This window comes from Pseudorasbora parva, chromosome 19, assembly GCF_024679245.1.
Source record: "Pseudorasbora parva isolate DD20220531a chromosome 19, ASM2467924v1, whole genome shotgun sequence".
NCBI lineage: Eukaryota > Metazoa > Chordata > Actinopteri > Cypriniformes > Gobionidae > Pseudorasbora > Pseudorasbora parva.
The window spans coordinates 22229045-22251016 of NC_090190.1; the positions used below are offsets into that span (position 1 = coordinate 22229045).

The window sequence follows — 21972 nt, forward strand, 5'->3', positions numbered from 1 at the left end:
GCAAAACTATTGGACCAATCAGACGACGGTACAGAAAAATCGCAGGAAGTAAGAAACCAATCGGATGTAAGCGTAACCACGCATCGCGGTGGGTTCGCAAGCAAAGACCATTTATAACTTTGCATGCGTCTGATATCCACATTTCAGTTTCTAGAATTGCATTACATTCATATTTATGTTTTTATTAAAGCAACTTTTGAGATCAGCAAAAGTCTGTCTCATGATGCACTCTAAAAGTCTGTCTGATGCACTAGATGGCGCAAAATCCCATAATATGGATTTTGATGCAAAGGTTTTGAAATTGCACAACTATTGAAACCTAAACACAAACCATAAGTGAAACTTTGCTGAAGATAGCCTACCTTCGTAAGAAAAGTGCATTTACTGTTAAATTGTAACATGCTTAGCACGGGATTTAATAGCCATTTATTAGCTTAGCACAAGATTTAAAAATGTTTTTTTAAATATATATAAATATATGTATCTATTCATAATATATACAAATAAATCTGATATCAATGTGCATTTGATAGCCTACACAATAGCCTACTACATTAAATATTCAGATATATCTACATTTGTATTAAATAGGCTAGTAGTTCACACTCCTTTCTCAGCAGGTTAAAAAAAGAAAAATATAGTTTCAGCGCAAACTTACGTCTAAACTGTAATTGCTTATTCCTGCACCAGATATGGGCAGCACCTCTCAGATAGCCTATGATACTCTTTTAATTTTAATATAAATGTGTGCAAATGTGTCTGCAATGTAATGTTACAAATGCAATGCAAATCTTTTTACAAATGTTTGAGGACATTACAGTTTTTTTTTTCTTCCAATTGCTAACACACAATTTTGCAAACTAGGCTGGTTATATCAAATCACTTATTTTGCACATAGTCATGCAAAATTCCTCATAAATCTTGCAAAATAAAGCACGTGTCTTTAACCAAACCTACAAATAGCATTATCAAAATCAAACTTTTGCATGAAATGGCACACACTTCATTCATATTACCATTTTTTTTTTCTAACCAAGTACACACTGTTGGGCATAATGAAACACACTGTCATCTTTAGAATGCTTTGCCATAATATGCCAAATATTATGTATAATATTATGTAGTTCAAGTTGTAGAAAATTCTTCATATATATATATATATATATATATATATATATATATATATATATATATATATATATATATATATATATATATAATATATGAAGAATATATTCATATATATATATTTGTATATATATTTATATATATATATATATATATATATATATATATATATATATATATATATATATATATATATATATATATATATATATGGGTATTTCCCAGAATTCTGGCCTATTTCTGTCCACAGTGTGTAATTCTATTAAAAATTTCTTAAATCTAATAATTTTTTGCACCACTAATTAATATAAATAAGCCTAGACTTTTTATGGCTGCTCTTACTAATGATTGTAACTAATTTTATTTGTGTTTTGTGGTACATTATCTGTGTTTTGGTGTTGTCCAACACCAGAGTTTTCACATGATATGCCATATCTCAAACATTATTTATCACAAATTAATTTTAAAAAAAATGCAAATGAATGAAATGTTACCTGAACTAAAAAAACTACATGCACAGATTAAGCATATATATGCATTTTGTACTTCATTTTGCTCAATTTCTACCTGTCCCATGGTTTGGCCGTCATTATCAACACTGCATATAGGCAATTTCCTGCTTTTTTTCATCAAAAGTTTATTTGGTAGCCATGGTAACCTAATTTCACGGGGGAGCACATGGATTTCAAGCTGCAAGACTGATGCCTTGATGTCCAGAAAAGTAAGTAAATCTACTCTTTATTCTTTATACTTTTGCACAAAATGGCACACACTTCATTCATGTTACCAGATTTTTGTCTAACCAAGTACACATTGTTGGGCATAATGAAACTAGAATGCTTTGCCATAATATGCCAAATATTATGTATAATATTATGTAGTTCAAGTTGTAGAAAATTCTTCAGATTGTTTACATGCACAAAACATGCACCGAATATATATATATATATATATATATATATATATATATATATATATATATATATATATATATATATATATATATATATATATATATATATATATATATATATATATATTGGGATGTTCATTCCTTTGCTCACATTTGCTTCATTCTGAACGCAAGTACAGACTCTGTCGCCATCTTGCGGCAGCTGATCGGAAGACGTTTACCTGAGGACACTGCTGTTATGAAGAGAAGGAGGACTGATGAACGGGATCAGTTATATTCCGTTTAAACTGAACTGGACCTATGGGATGATGAACTGCAATGTTGGAGGGATTTGTTAAGTAGGTGTTTTTTATATGAATATGATTTTTTTTTGGTTATATTATTTAAGTGTCATGCATGGTGCCCAGCCCACACATGGGCTTATATGACACTATCCAATCATTAGGAAAGATGACCATCAAAATTGTATTTTAAATATACAATTTTAAGCCACAACATCCTGACATTATCAGAACTAAATTGCCTCCTGTCAGAGTACAAAGACTTTTGTCGTAATGTCCATGCCTTCTCAACAAAGGTTGCCTTACAAAAGAAAAAATCATTTTCAAATAACCAAAACATAATTTCACCTTCGGGCAACCAAAATAAATCCAGGGTTTTCTGTTGCATCATATTATACAAAACAATTCTTAAATTAGTATACAGTGGGTAATGAAACATAAAATGAAATTCATCTTCCACGACACAAATCACATCCAGAACATAACCTGTCCTCCTCTGGGACTCATTTAACGCGCCCCACTTCCACCTCTAGGGGCAGCACACCAACTCTTAGCTGAGCACATTGAGACCTGTCTTTTCAAATTATATTTGACATGAGCTTCAGTAAAGAGATTTTCCTTAGGCTTCCGTAATATCTCCAATTTCCACTGTCCCTTATAAGTATCAAATAATGTTTGTCTAATATTGGTGATCTTGCACTTTATACTATTCAAAAACTATTGTTGTAAATTTACCAATGAGAAGATCTCAAGGACCTCCCTAGCTGGACCAGGGATGTCCGTGAGCTCTATCCCAGTTAAACACTTTTCGTGTGAGTCTTTCCTCTGGTAAACACACAAGGCGGTTCCATAGCCTAAGGACTTCTGCTCTTTGTGTGACCACACAAGGCTCCCAGCCCATGTCACCCTTTATGGCCACACTAGCTGTAAACCTGTGTACTCCAAGAAAATATCTCATAGCTCTACTTTGGACCATATAACATTCTGGGGCATCTTCAAAGCCCCTTGTTCCATCAGCATAGAACAGCACAGATCGAACCATTGACTCATACAATTTAGTAAATGTGTCAAAGCTCAGCTCAGGGCAAACCTCCATCTTATTAACCACAGCTCCAAGTGCCCTCCCAGCAGACTCTGATAACACTCTTCTGCCTTCTGAAAAATTCATATTTTCAGTTACAGAAGTTACAGAATACATGAGAAATGTTTGTCCAAAATAAAATTAATAATCACTCTGATGTACAAAAGGCTTTCTAAAGTTATTTGTGTTTCATCACCATGAATTGCAAGTCTCCATTTGTTACACCATTTATACATAATATCCAACATCTCCTGTAGTTTTGCCTCCTCATCAGCAATCAAAACAATATCCTCAGCGTACAATAATATGCTGACATTCAAATCATCAATGTCTATCCATGTTAACGCTCTTTATTTCTTGAACTAAGTCATTCACATAGACTGCAAATAGAGTTGGTGAGAGGACGTCTCCTTGTTTCACTCCAAATGGAGTATGAAACCAACCTGTCCTTAGCTCATTCACCTGTATACAAGCTAATGGGGCCTACAGGGCTTTAACGGATTTATAAAAACGACCATCAATGCCACGCATAATTTCAGTTATATTCTAAAAGGTCTCTGTTTGTCCAATCAAAAGCTTTTTTGAAATCAACAAAACAATCAAAAGCACTTTTACCTTCCTGCAGTCTTGCTCTCACCATTGAGAATAAAACATAGATGTGGTCGATGCACGCTTCCTTAATCCATTCTGCTCATCCACCAAGATTTTATTAATTTCTAGAATTTCACAAAGCCGATTGTTGAAGATGCCAGAGAACACTTAATAAACTGTACTTATCAAACTGATGCTTCTGTAATTCAGGGGGACTTCTGGATCAGCTTGAGAAGATTTGGGGATAGGCTGGATAATGGACTTATGGGGTGTGTGTGGGGGGGGGGGGGTGAAACACTCAGATTCAGTCAATCTCATGTCAATCTTGACTACCTAGAGTAGTATTGCATCCTTCATATCTCCGAAAAGTCTTTAGTTTTATCTGAATCATGATTCATGGCCGTTTGATTTTCTTATTTGAGGAACATGGAAGAGAAGACAATGCTGAATGAAGTTGTATTTTTTTTTTATTTTTGGACCAAAATGTATCGTCGACGCTTCAAAAGAGTCTAACTAACCAACTGATGTCACATATGGACTACTTTGATGATGTTTTCATTCCCTTCTGGACGTGGACAGCACGTGGGCATACACTTGACAGAACGGCCTCGGTCTAAAATCTAAAATATCTTAAACTGTGTTCCGAGGATGAACAGGTCTTACAGGTCTTTGGCGTCAGGTCTTTGGCGTTTGCTGGTCATCTTCATATTGCATCCACCAGAGGGCAGTCATGTCAGTCACCTGTGGATTGAACTGGTACAAAATCACACAACAGATGTAGAATAAAAACGCTAAAATAAATGCAGCTTCTCAGATATGTTTGTAATATGGGTGGGAATTTAACTCTTGATGTTTCATTAAACCCACCTCAGCAAAATGCTGATCTTTCTTATCACGATTAATAAAGTTATCCACAGTCATGAAACCAATATAACATGTTCCAATATTGAAGAAAGTAGAAACAATTCATTCCACTATGATTTCACTTTTGAAATATATACCTAAAGATTAAATTTAACTCTTTGGAACCCAACCTGGCATTTGATCCTTGTTGATTTTTAAGAATTTTCATAAAGGTCGAAGAAGCATGTCTAAGCTTCATGCATTAACATTTTCTTTGGTGTACTTATCAGAAACTTTTATCCATAGTGACTTACAGGAATAAAGTGAACACAATAATCGATTGAATCTTAATGTTGAATCCTCGATATAGAAGATTGTATCAATAATAAATAAACTCTTATGTTAGAGGAATAGTCTGGTGGTTTGAGCTTTAGAGATTTGAAATATAACTGTAATACTCAGGACTTTCCCAAACTTTACGCTTCAGAGAGACGACGTGTAGAGCTGTCCAGGGTGCTGAAACCGTATCACCATTTGCTAATATTAAGTCTGCGCACACACTAACACAATGGTTTCACTCAGACTGAAATACTGCTGAAGTCTGCTAACACAAAGTAAGAATGACAGATGAGAATGATACAGGAATGCACAAAAACCCGTTTAACCATTGCTCCAGTTCTCTAGTTTCTGATGGTGAGTCAGAGGACAAGTCTCATTCTTCACAGTCATGACTCATACCCTCTAAAAAAAAAAACGGTGCTATATATTACTAAAAGTGGTTCTTTGGCTTGTAATTATAGGGGAACCACTTTAAGTGCTGTATAGCACCAACTCTTGGTGATTCAGTGGTTCTTCAGCAGTTCTTCACCAGTCTTTGGGATGACTGAAGTGCTGCACTGTTACCATATACAGAACCTGTTAAGCCCCTGTATGGTTCTTCAGTGGTTCTTCAGTGGTTCTTTGGGGTGATAAAGGTGCTATATAGCACCACTGCCATACAAAGAACCTTTCAAGCCCTTTTAAAGGTTCTTTACACACCAAATAACTACTTTTGGTGCAGTTTAGCACCATTATTGAGGAAGAAATAAAATGTGATATGGCACCTCTTATGGGTTCTACATAGCACCATTTGACAAAGGTGCTATAGAGCACCTTTAAAAATATGGTGCTATTTGGCACCAAAAGTGGTTCCCCTATGATTACAAGCCAAGAACCACTTTTAGTGCCAAATAGCACCCATTTTTATTAGAGTGCAGCCTGAGAACATCACTGAAATCCGATCCTAGATGTGACTGGCCGTTCCACTGTTTCACACTCGCTTTATTGATTATTGATTATACACCTATTCCCTAAGGTCTTTGAGAAAGAACTGAACTGACATCTTTTCCATTGGGACATCACCCTGATGCTCAATAGTGAGACCCATGCTTTCCATGCATATCATTGCAAATGTGGCAGTGTTTCACAAATGATCTGTTTTTGAAAATGTTCTTTCTCAGATATTCCAGAAAGGTCTTTGTAGTGTGTTTTATCGCACATTGCCGAAGATCTTTAAATGAAATATCTAATGTAAATAAACATCTAGATATACAATGTACTGAATCAATCTTTCACTGTGTGTTGAGGAGAGAGAAAAGGGGGTAGCTTGAGGGCTGTTACAAGCACGTGCCAGATCCATTGTCCTCAGTCCCCTCTGCTTGACATGGGTCACCTCCAGGATCCCCCTCTGGTGCAGAGACTGAGTCAAGGCCATTGGTTACTAAGGAGATCTCCATAGCAATCCTTTAGTCTTCATTATCTTTCTGAGGGAGGCATACATGCAGCTAGCTGCATATCATGAGGTTCCTGTTGTTGCTTTTTGGACAATGCAACAATATTCATAACACGATTACTTTAATTACGAAATGTACAGATCATTTCAAAACTAAAACAAGTAGAAAGAGGGTATGGGTATGTGGATGCCTTGCATTTGTTACGCTTAAATATACTTTAATTCAACATTTAGAGTTTATGAGAATAAAGGCTTTCTGCCAGGCAATATCCTGACATGTCACAGGCTTCCACTATATTTGTATTATATTGGAATAAGGCATGACATTATATTGTCACAAGAGCTCACGTGTATCCGTGTTATCATTTCTGCCTAATATAAATGGCTATATTTGCATCCTGAATCCAATTTTGTATTAAAACATCTCAAAAACTTGTAACGTCTACCAGAGGGCTTCGGCGTCTGCCCAGGTGAAAAACAGAAGAAAGCAGGAGGCAAGAAGAAAGACAGGTAAAATCAACTGGTAGGCCTAGTCCCACGAGTCTTTATAAGAGTTCGCACAAAAGTATACACTCTTCCCATAAATGTGAAAGAGTGAGGGGGAAAGGGAAAGAAAACACTCTGAAAAACGTTACAAATCACAGGGGAAAAGTAACATCATTAAGCTGAAGCATCAGTCAGCCGTAGAGCAGTCATCTCTCTCGTTACACTTGTACTCTAAATGCGTGCGCGCTCACATAAGAACAGCGTGCACCATAGAAGACGCTATCTTAAAGGCGTAGCAACATTAACATCATGAACAGTATTCAACATACTAGGTGGCCGTTACAAACTGTGGGTACTGGAAATCAACTCTCTGCATTGTGGTCAGCCCAGATGTTAGTATAACGATCATTAAATCAGAAAATGTGTTATTTTTACATATGCAAGGACTTAGGCTACTACATTTGCCAAAACATCCGAAGCACAGACAATGCAATGTGCTTGACTTTCGATTGTCAGTGAGAGCAGTGTTTTTAGTCTCGTCGTTTTTCTGTTTTTCCTCATAGTTTTCAGTACTTGTCTTAACGGAAGGTTAACGCAGTTTATATAGCCTACCCATATAGTTTTTTTTACATGCTCTTAATAACGCGCGGTGCGCTTAAGCAATAGGCTTGAAGGCTACATTCCGCAGAGACCCACCTGCACTTTTGACTGACATTTAACGAGTGCGTCATGTGACCCACAGCACATGCCATTTGTCACATGAAGATAGTTCTAGTTGTGTTCGCAATGTTTCATTATGTAAAGCTTCATGAGCAACGGGTCGAACAGGTGCTGCACCGTATCCTTTGACATGAGTCAGCAACCTGTGCTCTTGTTGAGAGTGCGTCTGGGAAGCTGACGAACGGCATCCAAGAATCCTGCATGAATGTTTAATTGGAAAGTGGATGCGTTTGTGGGTGACGGGACGCATGACAATCCAAATACAGTCATCAGAGCAGAACAACCACAGCAGGAGCTCTGACTGACTCACTGCTCTTCATTCATTCACACACACTCGGCCCCCTACGGAATGATTTGGGGGGGATAAGAGTCGGACTCAGTCTCAGGCTTTGGGGTTTTCCAAGTAATTAGTTCATCAAACTTTTTTAAAGAAGGGTTTCTATCAAGATCTCCCATGCGAATCCGCATCTGAATCACACGGGTGAGTATAATATCAGGCGCATGCATTCTACGATACCTGACGAAAACTGTTGAAGGAAACATGCGCTATGCAAATTGATAGCTCCTTCAGTATTAAACAATATACGCAGCACAAATTTGTATTTGTGTCATGTTGTGGTGATGCGTAGGCTGTCAAAAACAATGTGCTGTAGGCTATTACCAAAAAGAAAGCTTTTACTGTTGTTAAATGCTTGAAGGTATTATGCAGATGCGTGCCATTGTAAATTGCTGTGTGAATGGTGCGTGCGAAACACTTGACGCAATTCACATTCATTATGCACCGGCGTCAGAGATCAATTAAATGGCATTTACACGGCTCGGTGTCTCATTGTTCTCTTTTGAGCTCTCTGCTTGAGGTGTGAGAACAATAAAGACACTGCATGCGGACATGTGCGCTTCATGAAGCGCAAACCACAACTTCTGTCATCATTCAGCATAGTCTGTCAACACCATTAGCTGCAGAGACAAATTAATTTAGGAGTTGATTTCATATTTTCTGGCATTTGACTATTAAAAAAATACGTTAACGTGTAAATGTGCCTGGAGAACCCGTTCTGTATTAAGTGTATTCTTTATTTAGTGTACACTTTGTTTCTTTGTTTGCACACCAATGCGGGATATGTTCACAATTTAATTTAATTTATGTCAGGTTCTGATTAAATGTCAAAAAATATAAGCCCTTTATACAACAACTTTTGTAGAGCTAACTATAATAATTTATAAGATATTAAAATAACACAATATTAAAAATATTAGTTTTTTCGAAGAACACGCCTTAGAATATATATATTCAACTAAATGAATATATATATATATATATATATATATATATATATATATATATATATATATATATATAAGAAAGTGACCAGGCTTCTATTGCTGTCCCAATGTCTATCCACTATGTGGTGTGTGTGTCAGCACGCTGAGGGTCATTTCATAGGTTTAAGAGGGTAGGCCACTTCCTATTCCCCAAGCTTGCTTGTTCTCAATCTGTGATTGGCTCATTGGCGAATTTGGACCCCATCGCTGCTGAAATGTGCAATTCATCAGCTCAAGTTGAGCATCAAGACTTGACCTAAAACTGAGGGAGGTAGCCTAATAGAGGAGAGATGCTGCAGTGACCCGTGTCCTATATGATTCACCCAGGGATAAACACTGACCACTGGTTTATGATCTTTTTTCGTGGTGTGAACCAAGAAGAGGTTGAAGACATCCTGGAGACATGGCTGAAGGTGAGGTCGTGGGTGATCTTCCAGTGGGGGGCCAGTGAAGAGAGAGTGGAATAAAGAAGAGGGGGGTGGGACGGATCTCCTGCATTGTCTTTCAGATTTGGGTGATCTTTACAAAGGGCTCTTCCCAGAAGCCCTGAAAAGTCCACGTCGTTAGGCTACCACTTAAATGTATACCCCAAATATTTTGTTTGTTCGTTTCTTCTGGCGTCGGTAAAGTTGTATTTGTTGTTGTTGTTTGTTTGTTTTGTTTTAGTTTGTTTTAGCTGGCGTTTTGAAATGTGGAGGAAAATCTGAAGCTTTTTCATTACGCGGGATTTATTTGGAGGTTGATGGGCGAGATGGGTGAAATGGGCTCTGTTTATGAGCAATATTACACAGGTGAGCGGATGCATATTTGGGTTTATGATTAATTAGGCTACTGAGTGCAAGAGAACGCGCATTGGTGAATTAACTTTCAGCTATTTTAGTGTTGCACATGCAGGCCTATAGCATATCATAAAATAAAAAAAGGAGGCTACGGGAGCTTGATGATTTAAAAAAATAAATAAACATAATTTGATAATCTCTTCCAATAGACCTAGCTGACGAGTGTATACGGCTAAATCACTGGTGACACAGTGGAAAACATATATACCAGGCCTATTAGGTTTCTCGTGGCCCGATTACAATAGGTAGGCGATTCAATTTTGGAATTTGCAGTTCCCAGATTTATTGATGATTGCAGCCTAATTTAGGATACGTGTATATCATATTTCTTGAGGGGAATTATATAAATAATTGCGTTTTCACTTTTAATACTGTTAACAAAATCTGCAAAGAAATCAACATAACTTCAACAATTTTCTTCTAGTTTTAATAGCCTATATTGAGACCCCCTTACAACGTAAGGACATTTATTTGCGTTACAAACAAACATTTTATTTCTGTTTATGAAAGCATGGTTTCGTGTAAAATAAGTACTGAACAAAGAGAAAGTGTATTTTCGCACGGAGAAATCCATTTCGAGACGCGTTTCATTCACTAGCGTTTAGTCTATCTTCTGGCATTTCCACGCCACGCGTGATGAATTCACTACATGTCGAAACAGCAGCGTAAGAGCTCACTGGCTTATTTAATGTATTTTTTCCCCTCCACTTTCGATGGCGATATTTGTGTTTGTAAAGTTAGTTTTAACATATTCTTGCTTTTGTGCTTTTATTAAGGGGGCTGTGCAAAGACAGAAGAGGAGGAAGCCGCGAGCTCCGAGGAAGACTCGGGCTCGTTCCGTGGCACTGGGGTCTGCAAATGGTTTAACGTGCGGATGGGCTTCGGCTTCCTCTCCATGACCCATCGGGAGGACATCTGTCTGGACTCACCCGTGGATGTGTTCGTCCATCAGGTGAGAGAGCAAATGCGTATTTAATGGACAGGACCTGTAGGCTAAAGGCCTTAATTTGTCCCTTGTCGTCTTTATTTTCTCATGGTTTAAACGGCACAAACTCTGGTTATGATACACAATACATTTTCAGTAATAGTATATCTAATTATCTTGTAGCTATCATTCATAATGTATGGTGTTAATGCACGAGCATTATCGCCTATTCGATATAGGCTTTCAAAACCTGCATTCTTAAAAAAAATAAAAGTTCTTCTTTCATTCAGCAAAGAAACCTCATTTTACCAGCGACTATTTTTCGCTTTCTAAGGTATTTCAGTTGGCTGTATGGTGATTTGTTGAGTCGTTTCTGGTTATGTTTTGTGTGTTTTGGACAAAAGCCCTTAGATTAAAGATGTTTTTGTTGTCGTAGGACTTTAAAGCTCTGGTTTTGGTTCTAATTGGGACCTTCATTTTTTAACAAGCTGTAGTTTTTATTTTGAATTATTTAATTTATTTGGATATTTGTGAATTGTTATTATTATTATTACTTATTTCTGGTGGCGTTTGGGGGTTTATACTGACGTGTTGGTGACTGCTTTTTATGAGAATTTAAAGAGTCAGAAAGTACTTTCTGATTTCGTTTTGCCATTGTTTTAAAATATCACGCAAAATTATTAAGCCATTAAAGCTAATCAATACTATAGGTGCAATTAAGTTAGTGCAAACTTTACTAGTGGCACTAACCTCTTTATTTTCTCTCTCTCTCTCTCTCTCTCTCTCTCTCTCTCTCTCTCTCTCTCTCTCTCTCTCTCTCTCTCTCTCTCTCTCTCTCTCTCTCTCTCTCTCTCTCTCTCTCTCTCTCTCTCTCTCTCTCTATATATATATATATATATATATATATATATATATATATATATATATATATATATATATATATATATATATATATATATATATAGTTTAATTTGACTTGCTGGCCCGTGCTTATACGTTACTTCCAAGGATTGGTCTGAGATATTTGGCTAAACGACATCTATGTCTAGTTCTGGTTTAGAGTTGGGTAAATTCCTGTGCATATATTATTTCTTGTCATTCATGTGCAAGCTGTTGCTCATCCTCACAGGGACACAGGTTCATGTCCGGTCTGCAGCGGGTCCTTGTCTACTCCTTAATTCCAACTTTCCATCGTTTAAATAAAGACAAACAACCCCAAAAAATGAAACCACAGGGAATATCTTGCATCTAAAATCACACAGATTGGCTACAGTGATTCACACAAGGTGCTATATTTTAAAAATCCTGTTGAGTTTACTGTCTCCAGTCCTGAACGCTTACCTTCTCACTCAGCAATAATTTAACAAGCTATTGCCACCGAACAACCAGCTAGTCAGCAAACAGTGGATCACCTATCACCCTGTGCCAAATGAGCTGCTGCCTCATGACTTGAGGTCATTGTGTAAAATTACCCAGAGATTAGAGCATCTTACGGGCAAGCAGCCCCACACATAGTGTCAAGTGATCTCTCTGTCTCTCTGTAAGTAAGAGGTCTTCGGTTACCTCCAGACTGGCTGTCTGGGAGGCTGAACAGAGGGTGTTAGGGCTTAGCATACATCACCTGTAAGTCTGATTGACCACACATTATGATGTAAACTGAGATGGGAACATCAGAGTGGCATGGCGTGTTTGGTCCCCTTCATCGACACCCTGAACTGATGACTCGGTAAATGGAAAGTTCCACCAAAAATGAAAATTGTCATAATTTACTCACCCTTGTGTCATTCAAAAGCTGCATGATTTTCAGTTTTGGTAACTATTAACTTGCATTGTATTGGGATATTTCGAAAATTCTCAAAGAACATCATACAGATTTTGAAATAAATTAGTGTGAATAAATAATGTAACATTTTGACTGTATCATGCCTTTTAAAAATGTCCTGAAAGTATAAATGCATTGTTATTTTGATCTAATTGTGATTTTAATACATATACGTCACATAGGGAACATATACGAAATTGGATTTGTCATGTACTATATATTGATTCTATATGATGAACATAATTTGTACATTGTAAAATAGGATACACTACAGTTTTGTCAATCTTCAAAAAAAAAATATTTTTGATGAATTAATTGGTTCACATTTGCCATTGACTGCACATTTTGGAGAATTATGTTATTTGGAATCAAATACACATTTTTGTTGTGTAGATCTCAAATTATGATTACATCAGATAATCTGTTTTCCTTTTTTTGTGTTATTTATGTATATCATAAACCAGCCAAATGGGTTATCGCTTGTGTCTTATTTAGAAAAAAAAAGGCTAATGAATCAGCTGATAAATCAATGCATGTATAACGCAATTTCTTAAAGCAACAGTTCTCCAAAATAAAAAAAATAAAAATCTGTCCTCATGTCATTTAGTACAAGTAAACTTCCTTTGTTATGCAGAACACAGAAAAAAAAAATTTCTTTCAAGAATCTTTTAAATGTTTTTGTTTATGCAATGAAAGTAAGGTGGATCCAATAAATTGGTTATCTTTGGTTATATCTGTTTTCTATGGAAGAAAAAAGTGATTGACATGATTGAATGATTGAAACAATATGAAGATGAGTAAATGATAGAATTCTATCTAGAATTCATCTTTCCCTTTAAGACCTGTTCAATATTTAAATTTAGGTTAACTGCAGCCAGCACTTCAGAACAATATGATAATGCAGTGGGAATTTGACCCTGATTGTTTGAAGAAAGATTTCAGATTTTTAGGAGGTTTGATTGAAATAATGTTGAGGCAAGCAGCGCTCAAACATCCCTGAGTTGCTTTCTGTGAATGTATTGATAATGCTCAGTGTAGAGTGACTTCCATGGGACCTACCAGGTTAAAAAAAAGACAATGGCTGTCATTGTCAAACCTACAGAAGGAAATCCTGCCTTCCTTAAAAATCTGAATCACTGAATGAATAGTGTTTGTGTGCGAGGATGGCCAAAAAGAGGGGTCGGTGGAGAGAGATTTCATAATTATTGGTGAAAAATAGTTGAAAGACATGCTGAGAGAGAATGTTAGGAATGGAGACCAAGCGATTTGGGTGTTTTGGGGGAGGGGGTTGTTAGCTGAATTCATTGATAAAAAAGCTCTGTAGTAAAAGAAGAGGGTGAATGGTAGAGAAGGTCAAAGGATGGAGCCGCCGTTGGTTTCAGGAAGCTTTGGCGGGGGTTGGGAAGCGCTTTTCTAGCGCCTCCCCCCCCTCTGTGTCAAGACTGACATCATGCGAGAGCCAAAGCGTGGACCGCTGCAGACTTCTCACAGTGTTGGGAATTGCTACTTTGAAACCTTTTAACAAACTACAGTTTAACCCTTAAATGCATACCTCGGGTGTTTAGTGACCTAGGGACGTCATTCACTACCCCCTCCTCATTCATTTTTAAAGATAACCGTCAACCTTCTTTAGCATTCCATTCATTTTTTGTAAAAGTTGTGTAGGGTCACTAATGACCCAAGGAGTGTAAAGAGTTGCCGATAAGTCATTCCAGAAAAGATTTAACATATGTTGGTAGGTTTACATATATCCCAGCCACCACACTAGTTTCTCCCTCATATCTGCTTTCAAGGTCTTAATGATAATTTGTGGCATTTCTTTGTTGTTTAGAATCCAGTATTCCTGTAAACTCGATTGTCTTTTGAGTTTAATAAAAAACTCGGCCTTGTCTTCTGTCTAAACATAATGTGTCATCTGTAAAGAATGATTGACTTTTTCGTACGCCAGGTGACCTGTAAGTACTGTGTATTTTTTTCTGCACAATTTTTTTAAAAATCTTTTATGACTGAATAAGTGCAATTCACATGTCTGATACACAATGATGAAGTGACGTTTCGCTCATAGTTACCGCAGTCAGAAAACAGAAGAATGTGATATATCATCAGTAAAACTTGACATGGCTCAGTGATTTTCAGCAGAGCAACAACTGAACACATTCAGTTATTAGTGTCGCTGTCACTTGATGATGGATCTGGTGAAGCTGTCAGTGATCAAAATATATATTTTGAAGATGTTGAAAATATAGTTTTGAGAATATGTTTAAGATGGCGAATAGAAGCCAGATGCTGAATGTACTGGGAAATTAGCTCTGACGAGGACAGACAGCGATGATTGTATAAAACATCTGCTCAAACCGAACCCTTTGAATCTCCAAAAGATAACAAAATATGCTTTATTATCTGGAGATGATTATTATCCAAAAGCATGGCTTCACAAACAATGAACTGCAGATTCCAACTAAAATGAACAGTAGTCACAGTAAAAAAAAAAAACTTCTATTATTCCTTTTCACACAAAGTGTGTTTACAGGATTGTGATCTCAAAACGCTTTTAGTGTAAACTCTTTTTAGTTTGTCACATAACAGGCTATAATGTTGAGCTTTTCTGAAATAGTAAACTTGCTCAGTAGCTCACCTTGAAATATTGACACTTGATAAAAGAGGTCAAATACTACAAATACCATAGAATCAAGCTAAAATGGCACGGTTAAAGGGATAGTTCACCCAAAAATGAAAATGTGATGTTTATCTGCTTACCCCCAGGGCGTCCGATATGTAGGTGTGTTTGTTTCTTCAGTAGAACACAAATGAAGATGTTTAACTCCAACCATTGCTCGTATAATGCATGTCAATGGGGTGTTTTCTATGACAGTAACTATGAGAGTAAAAAACTAAAAAATATAGATATACTAATCCATATTAAACCATGTAGCTCGTGGCGACACATTGATGTCTTAAGACATGAAACGATCGAGGTAGGGGCGTATTTCTGTGAGAAACCAAACAGTATACGTGTTATTTTTTTTACGTCATATCACACGAAGTTCATCTAGTATTCCCAATGCCATTACTTCCGTCAAGTAAGGTCAAAACCTGGCGCGATCAGATATAATTACATAGATGCATCATTCGACCAATCCGCACAGGCACTAATGAGGAATCTTTATATATACAGGATATCATATATATATATATATATATATATATATATATATATATATATATATATATATATATATATATATATATATATATATATATATATATATATATATATATATATATATATTTATTTGCCTTTTACTCATAGAAAATGCATTATACAAGCAACAGTTGGAGTTAATAAATGTAATTTGTGTTCTACTGAAGAAACAAACACACCTACATATTGGGTGCCCTGGGGGTAAGCAGATAAACATAAAATTTTCATTTTTGGGTAAACTAACCCTTTAATTCAGCAAAGGTATTTTTCATTTCACATTTGCTTTTCTTAACACTATTGGGTTTTGGTTGGTTATTGGTTGGTTATTTTCAAATGCCAGCATTAACCTTTTAGCACCACTCACCGGACATTCAATATACGAACTGCTGCAATACGTACAACTACTAATGTAATAAAACATTGCCAAATTAAATATATGTAAAATAAACAAGAGCAGCCTGGTGTTTTGCTCTTAGAGAGAATGTATGGAATTTATTAGAGACTATAAAGAGTTTAATGTGTAAAAGACTAAAAGCATTCTTCTAAAGCATATCCTTGTGAGAAGGTAAACAGTTTTAGGCTACTACAAGGTCAGATTTTAAAGTACCAGACCAACACCACCCACTAAGTAACTTATTCGGTCCCACTTTATATCAGGTTTAAGATTAACATTTAAATTAATCGTTTTGATGCAATGCACTGTTTTTTTACATTGTACTTGCATTTAAAAAAGAAAAACCCTGCATTTAATTACATCTATAATTACATTCTTTTCCCATACCTCTTAACCCAGCCAAAACAACCAAACCTGTCCCTGTCCCTAACCGTACCCGTATCCCACCTCAAAAGCAGCAAAAGTGTTTTGAAATGCAACATGAACAAAATACATTGTATGTTTTCATGCAAGTTCATAGTAGTTGAAGACACACAATATAAAGTGACCGCTTTTTCACCAATGGCTGTAGTCAACTTGGTACCATGATCTCACATATACACAAACTAGTCCGATATTTGGACTCCAAGTTGTTGTTTGTTAAGAGTACAAGCAGAAGGTTGTTTTTAAATGTAGATCCTTTCTCAAGCCCCATTTCCATTTGTGTGTAGAGCAAGTATCTCAGGAATGTGAGCTTCCCCCACCTTTTCCCACAGAAAACCCAGTGCTTGATGGCCAGGGTGAGATTTAACCAGATGGCGTTATTTTGGGGAAGCTCATCTGCCCATCCCAGTCATTTTAATAGCCGCACTTTCATTGCTTTTTCTTGAGAAACAATAAAGGTACATGTGTGATGTTTGAGGAACATCCAATCTGCTTAGATGCCATTGTCTGGTTGAATTTTGAGAACATAAACATATCCTTCACCGCCTATGATATATTATAGTATTGTGCATGTAGGCTGCTGGTTTGATCCTTCAGAGTTTCGGATACAGACATTGATGAACAGACCTTCAAAGCTAATTGGTGGAGAGACCAGATGAGGAAGCAGTTTTGATCTTGGTGTTACGTGAAGAGTTCGTTGTGTTGGTGCCAGAGTGAAGAGGATGTAGCAACTTTGTTGGGGGCAGGGAAGATGGTGTTTTTACTGGTTCTTACAGAATTGCATAGCTCTGAGAGAAAGGTTAAATGGATAGTTTATTTACCCAAAAATGTAAATTACCCCATGATATACTCAAGTCGTCCTAGGTGTATATGGCATTCTTCTTTCAGACGAATACAATCGGAGTTATATCAGAAAATGTCCTGACTCTTCTTTTGAATGGCAGTTCAAAATTTAAAGCCCAAAAAAGTGCATTCATCCATTATAAAAGTAACCCACACGGCTCCAGGGTGTTAATAAAGGCCTTTTGTAATAAAAACATCAATTTTTTACACGTTATAAAGTAAAATATCTAACTTTTGACCGACTGCCAATGGCTTGTTGGTGAGTATCATGGGATAGTTCACACAAAAATGAATTATCACTTCAATGCTGAAGTGTATTGACTATTCAATGTGGCGTGTAATTAAACCTATTTTGTGGCATGCACAAAGTGGGAATTTTACTATAATGTGCAGTATACAACAGGAGAAGACTGCACTAGTAGATAATGTATCCCACAATGCAAAATAGAGCTGGGTGATAATAGTTTACATTTAGCAAAAATATAAGCAATCACACAGTTGAAATTTGCTTTATAGATTATATCACCCCCGGAGTACATACAAATTTATTACACATCAATTTTTACATGGCATAAAAATATATAAAACTGCATATTTGCATTATATGTATATTTTATTTTATATAAAATTTGTATAACATTTTTAATTTGGCAAGAGGAATTGATTCCAATTTTAGAATCAGATACTTGAATAAAAATAAAAATTCTGTCATTAATTACTCACCCTCATGTTGTTCCAAACCCATAACAACTCCGTTCATCTTTGGAACACAAATTAAGATATTTTTGAGGAAATCTGAGAGTTTTCTTACCCCCTAATAGACTACCACTTTCAAGGCCCATAAAGGTTTGTTAACCCCTTAAGTGCCACCCCCCTTTTTGAAAATATACATGAAAATTCACTATCCAAACTTAAATGGTTGCAATTCAAGAATGCTTTGGAATATAGACATAAGTTTGGTCTCATTTAAAAAAAAAAAACGTCAGCAGAGTATTGCTTGAGTGAAATCACTTCAAAAAAATTAAAGTATAAAAAAAGTTATGGAAGTTTAAATGTACTGTAAATCAAATATACTGTACTAGATATTTAATATAAAATATATATGTTACAAAATAATGTGTACTCTAAAATTACTATCAAATCAATTTGTGTTCCAATTTTCAAGTTGAGATCACAAAAATTGAAGTTCCCATGAGGTTTTGTTTAGGTGTTGTACCACAAATAGCCACCGGGTGTCATATCACATGTGTAAATATCACAAAACAGTTTGCAGAGATAGAACCGTGAGACTCAGACCTTTCCGACGATATGCGTTTTGTCAAGATTAGAAAAGGTTTTTATTATAAAGTAGTTAAATAAATATGAAACATGACGATGCCTCTTGGGGAGGAGCCCACTAGAATAATTTAGAGCACCGTTTCCATGGTAACGCAAGGTCTGATTTCAAAACGGTTTACACAGGATGAATCTTGAGTTTGTAAGCTTTTGAATGATATATAGTTTGTCAACATTAGATCAGGATAAATATAGGATATAACTGTTTTAAACATGCAGTGGCAAATGGGCCAACCGGTGGGTCAGTGACCCCTAAATTAAAATAGTCCATATGACTACAGTGGTTCAGCCTTAAAGTTCCTGTTGTTCGTGATCCCATCAACTTCCCTGCAACTGAGTATTCGCACAACTGCATGAGCTTGTGTGGAAGAAGCGCATGCCTAAGCTTGCATTTTGGGTTAAGCTGCGTTGGCTTGACATTGTGGAAAACGTCTCGGGTTATGTATATAACCCTTGTTCCCTGAGAGGGAACGAGCACTGCGTCGAAACGACGAATTGGGGATGCTCCCTAAGCATAACCGCATCTGAAGTATGAATGAAACCTGTCCAATCCTGATTGGTGCAACGTCATGACGTAGATGTGACGGCATCACCGGAAGCTATAAAGGGATGTCCGGCGCATAGTAGCGTCAATTATCGCGATGAAGCAGAACGCTCTCAGGCGATACGCGGTGTGGCGACGAGACGCAGTGCTCGTTCCCTCTCAGGGAACAAGGGTTATATACATAACCCGAGACGTTCCCTATATCGAGGGAACTTCGCACTGCGTCGAAACGACGAATTGGGGAACGAGTACCCACTATGCCACACCAAGGGTACGCCTGCCCTAATGTGAAGCTGGAACCCAGGCACAATTAGGACTGGAGCACCCTGGCGCCGGGAGTCGCAGGGAGGTGAAGACTGTAAAATCGAATAAAAGTATGTTGAGTGGCCCAACCGGCCGCCTCACAGATATCCTGCATTGGAACGCCCGAAAGAAGAGCCACCGAGGAGCCCATGCCCCTGGTGGAATGTGCCCTTACGGCTATAGGTGAAGGCAGACCGCGCACCTGATATGCCGAGGCAATCGCCTGCACTATCCAGTTACTTATAGTGGGAGTAGCTGCAGGCAACCCCTTCTTAGGCGGACCAAAACATACTAAAAGTTGTTCAGATTTCCTCCACTGTGCTGACCTCTCAATATATATTCTAAGAGCCCTGACGGGGCACAATAGAAAAAGTCTCCCTTCTTCCGCCGTCACATGAGGCGGAGGATGGAAAGCCTGTAGAACTAAAGATCTGACCACACTAGAAGGCACCTTAGGCACGTAGCCCGGTATAGGGTGCAGGATAGCTTTTACTCCCCCGGGGGCAAACTCCAGGCAAGTCGGCGTAATAGCCAAGGCCTGAAGATCCCCCACTCTCCTCAGAGATGTAATAGCCAAAAGGAAAGCTACCTTAAGGGTCAGAAACTTAGGTTCAACTGTTTCTAGTGGCTCAAAGGGAGCCTCAGCCAGTCCTTCGAGAACCACCGCCAGATCCCAGGAAGGAACCCTGGTCCTGACTACAGGCCTCATCCTCCTAGCCCCGCGGAGGAATCGTACAACCAATTGGTGCCTACCCAACTGCCCATCACCCAGAGGAGTGTGGAAAGCCCCAATGGCAGCCACGTACACCTTGAGTGTAGACGGGGTAAGCCCTGCAGAGAAACGATCTTGGAAGAACTCCAGCACTGAAGCCACCGGGCAGTTAACTGGATCCACCTCACGTTCTCTACACCAAGTGACGAAGACATTCCACTTGAGGCTGTACAATCTCCTAGTTGATGGAGCCCTAGAGCTGAGTAAGGTCTCTATAACGTCTGCTGGTAGTCCCGCCTCCTGGTACCTGGCCCCCTCAGGGGCCAGACCCACAGGCTCCATATTTCTGGCCGGGGGTGAAATATTGTGCCCCCCGCCTGTGACAGAAGGTCCCTCCTCAGAGGGACCTGCCACGGGTGACCCACCAGCAGAGCTATGATGTCTGAGAACCATACTCGAGTCGGCCAACGAGGAGCCACCAAAAGAAGACTGACTCCCTGCTGCCGAACTCTCTCCAGGACCCCGGGGAGCAGAGCGATCGGGGGAAATGCATACAGACGCAGCCTCGGCCACGTCTGTACCATGGCGTCCAGCCCCAATGGGGCTGGATGAGTGAGGGAGAACCACAGCGGACAGTGGGACGTCTCTCGAGACGCGAAGAGATCCACTTCCACTGGGCCGAACCTTTCGCATATCTGCTCCACCACCTCTGGGTGGAGCCGCCACTCCCCGGGCCTCAGCCCCTGCCTCGACAGTATGTCTGCCCCCTGATTTTGTATCCCTGGGATGTACATAGCCCTGAGTGATAACAATTTCTCCTGTGACCAGAGGAGGATGAGATGCGCCAGTCTGCACAGAGGGCGCGACCTCAACCCCCCCTGGCGGTTCAAATACGCCACGACTGCCATATTGTCTGAGCGGACCAGAACGTGGTGTCCGCGGAGATCCAGGAAAAAACTCCTCAGAGCTTTGTAGACCGCCATCATCTCCAGACAGTTTATGTGCCAGGAGGAATGACGGTCCTCCCACGGACCTCTCGCAAAGCGGCCTTCCATGACCGCGCCCCAACCAGTGAGGGATGCATCTGTTGAAACGGTCTTCCGGCAACACGATGCTCCCAGCACTGGTCCCTGGGACAGAAACCAGACTTTCTTCCATATGACTAGAGCCCGAAGGCATTTGCGCGTAACTCTGATCATACGAAAAGGGTTCCCCCTGGGGGAGAACCCCCTGGTCTTTAGCCACCACTGTAAAGCCCTCATGTGTAACAGGCCGAAGGGAATGACATTGGATGCTGCCGCTAGGTACCCTAATACTCTTTGAAAGTGCTTTACAGTGATATTCTGGCCTAGCTTTATTTTTGAGACTATCGCTAGAGTGGTCTCGATTCGTGCGGGAGATAGATGTGCCCGCATCGAAACCGAGTCCCATATTACCCCCAGAAAACTCGTTTTCTGGGCCGGCTGTAACACACTCTTCTTCGAATTGAGTCT

General features: G+C 38.5%; 1 protein-coding gene across 2 annotated transcripts in view; it reads left to right on the forward strand.

The window, feature by feature from the left end:
* Positions 1-8183: 8183 nt before the first annotated feature.
* Positions 8184-21972, forward strand: part of lin28ab (lin-28 homolog Ab) — a 29954-nt gene continuing 16165 nt past the window's right edge. The window contains exons 1-2 of one of the 2 annotated variants that reach the window (XM_067426139.1): positions 8184-8295; positions 10753-10928. In XM_067426139.1, coding sequence (XP_067282240.1) covers positions 10851-10928 — 78 coding nt within the window. In that variant the 5' untranslated portion in view covers positions 8184-8295; positions 10753-10850. Of the gene's footprint in view, positions 8296-9530; positions 9551-10752; positions 10929-21972 lie in introns of those variants that run through there. The other variant, XM_067426138.1, reaches the window with a different exon arrangement.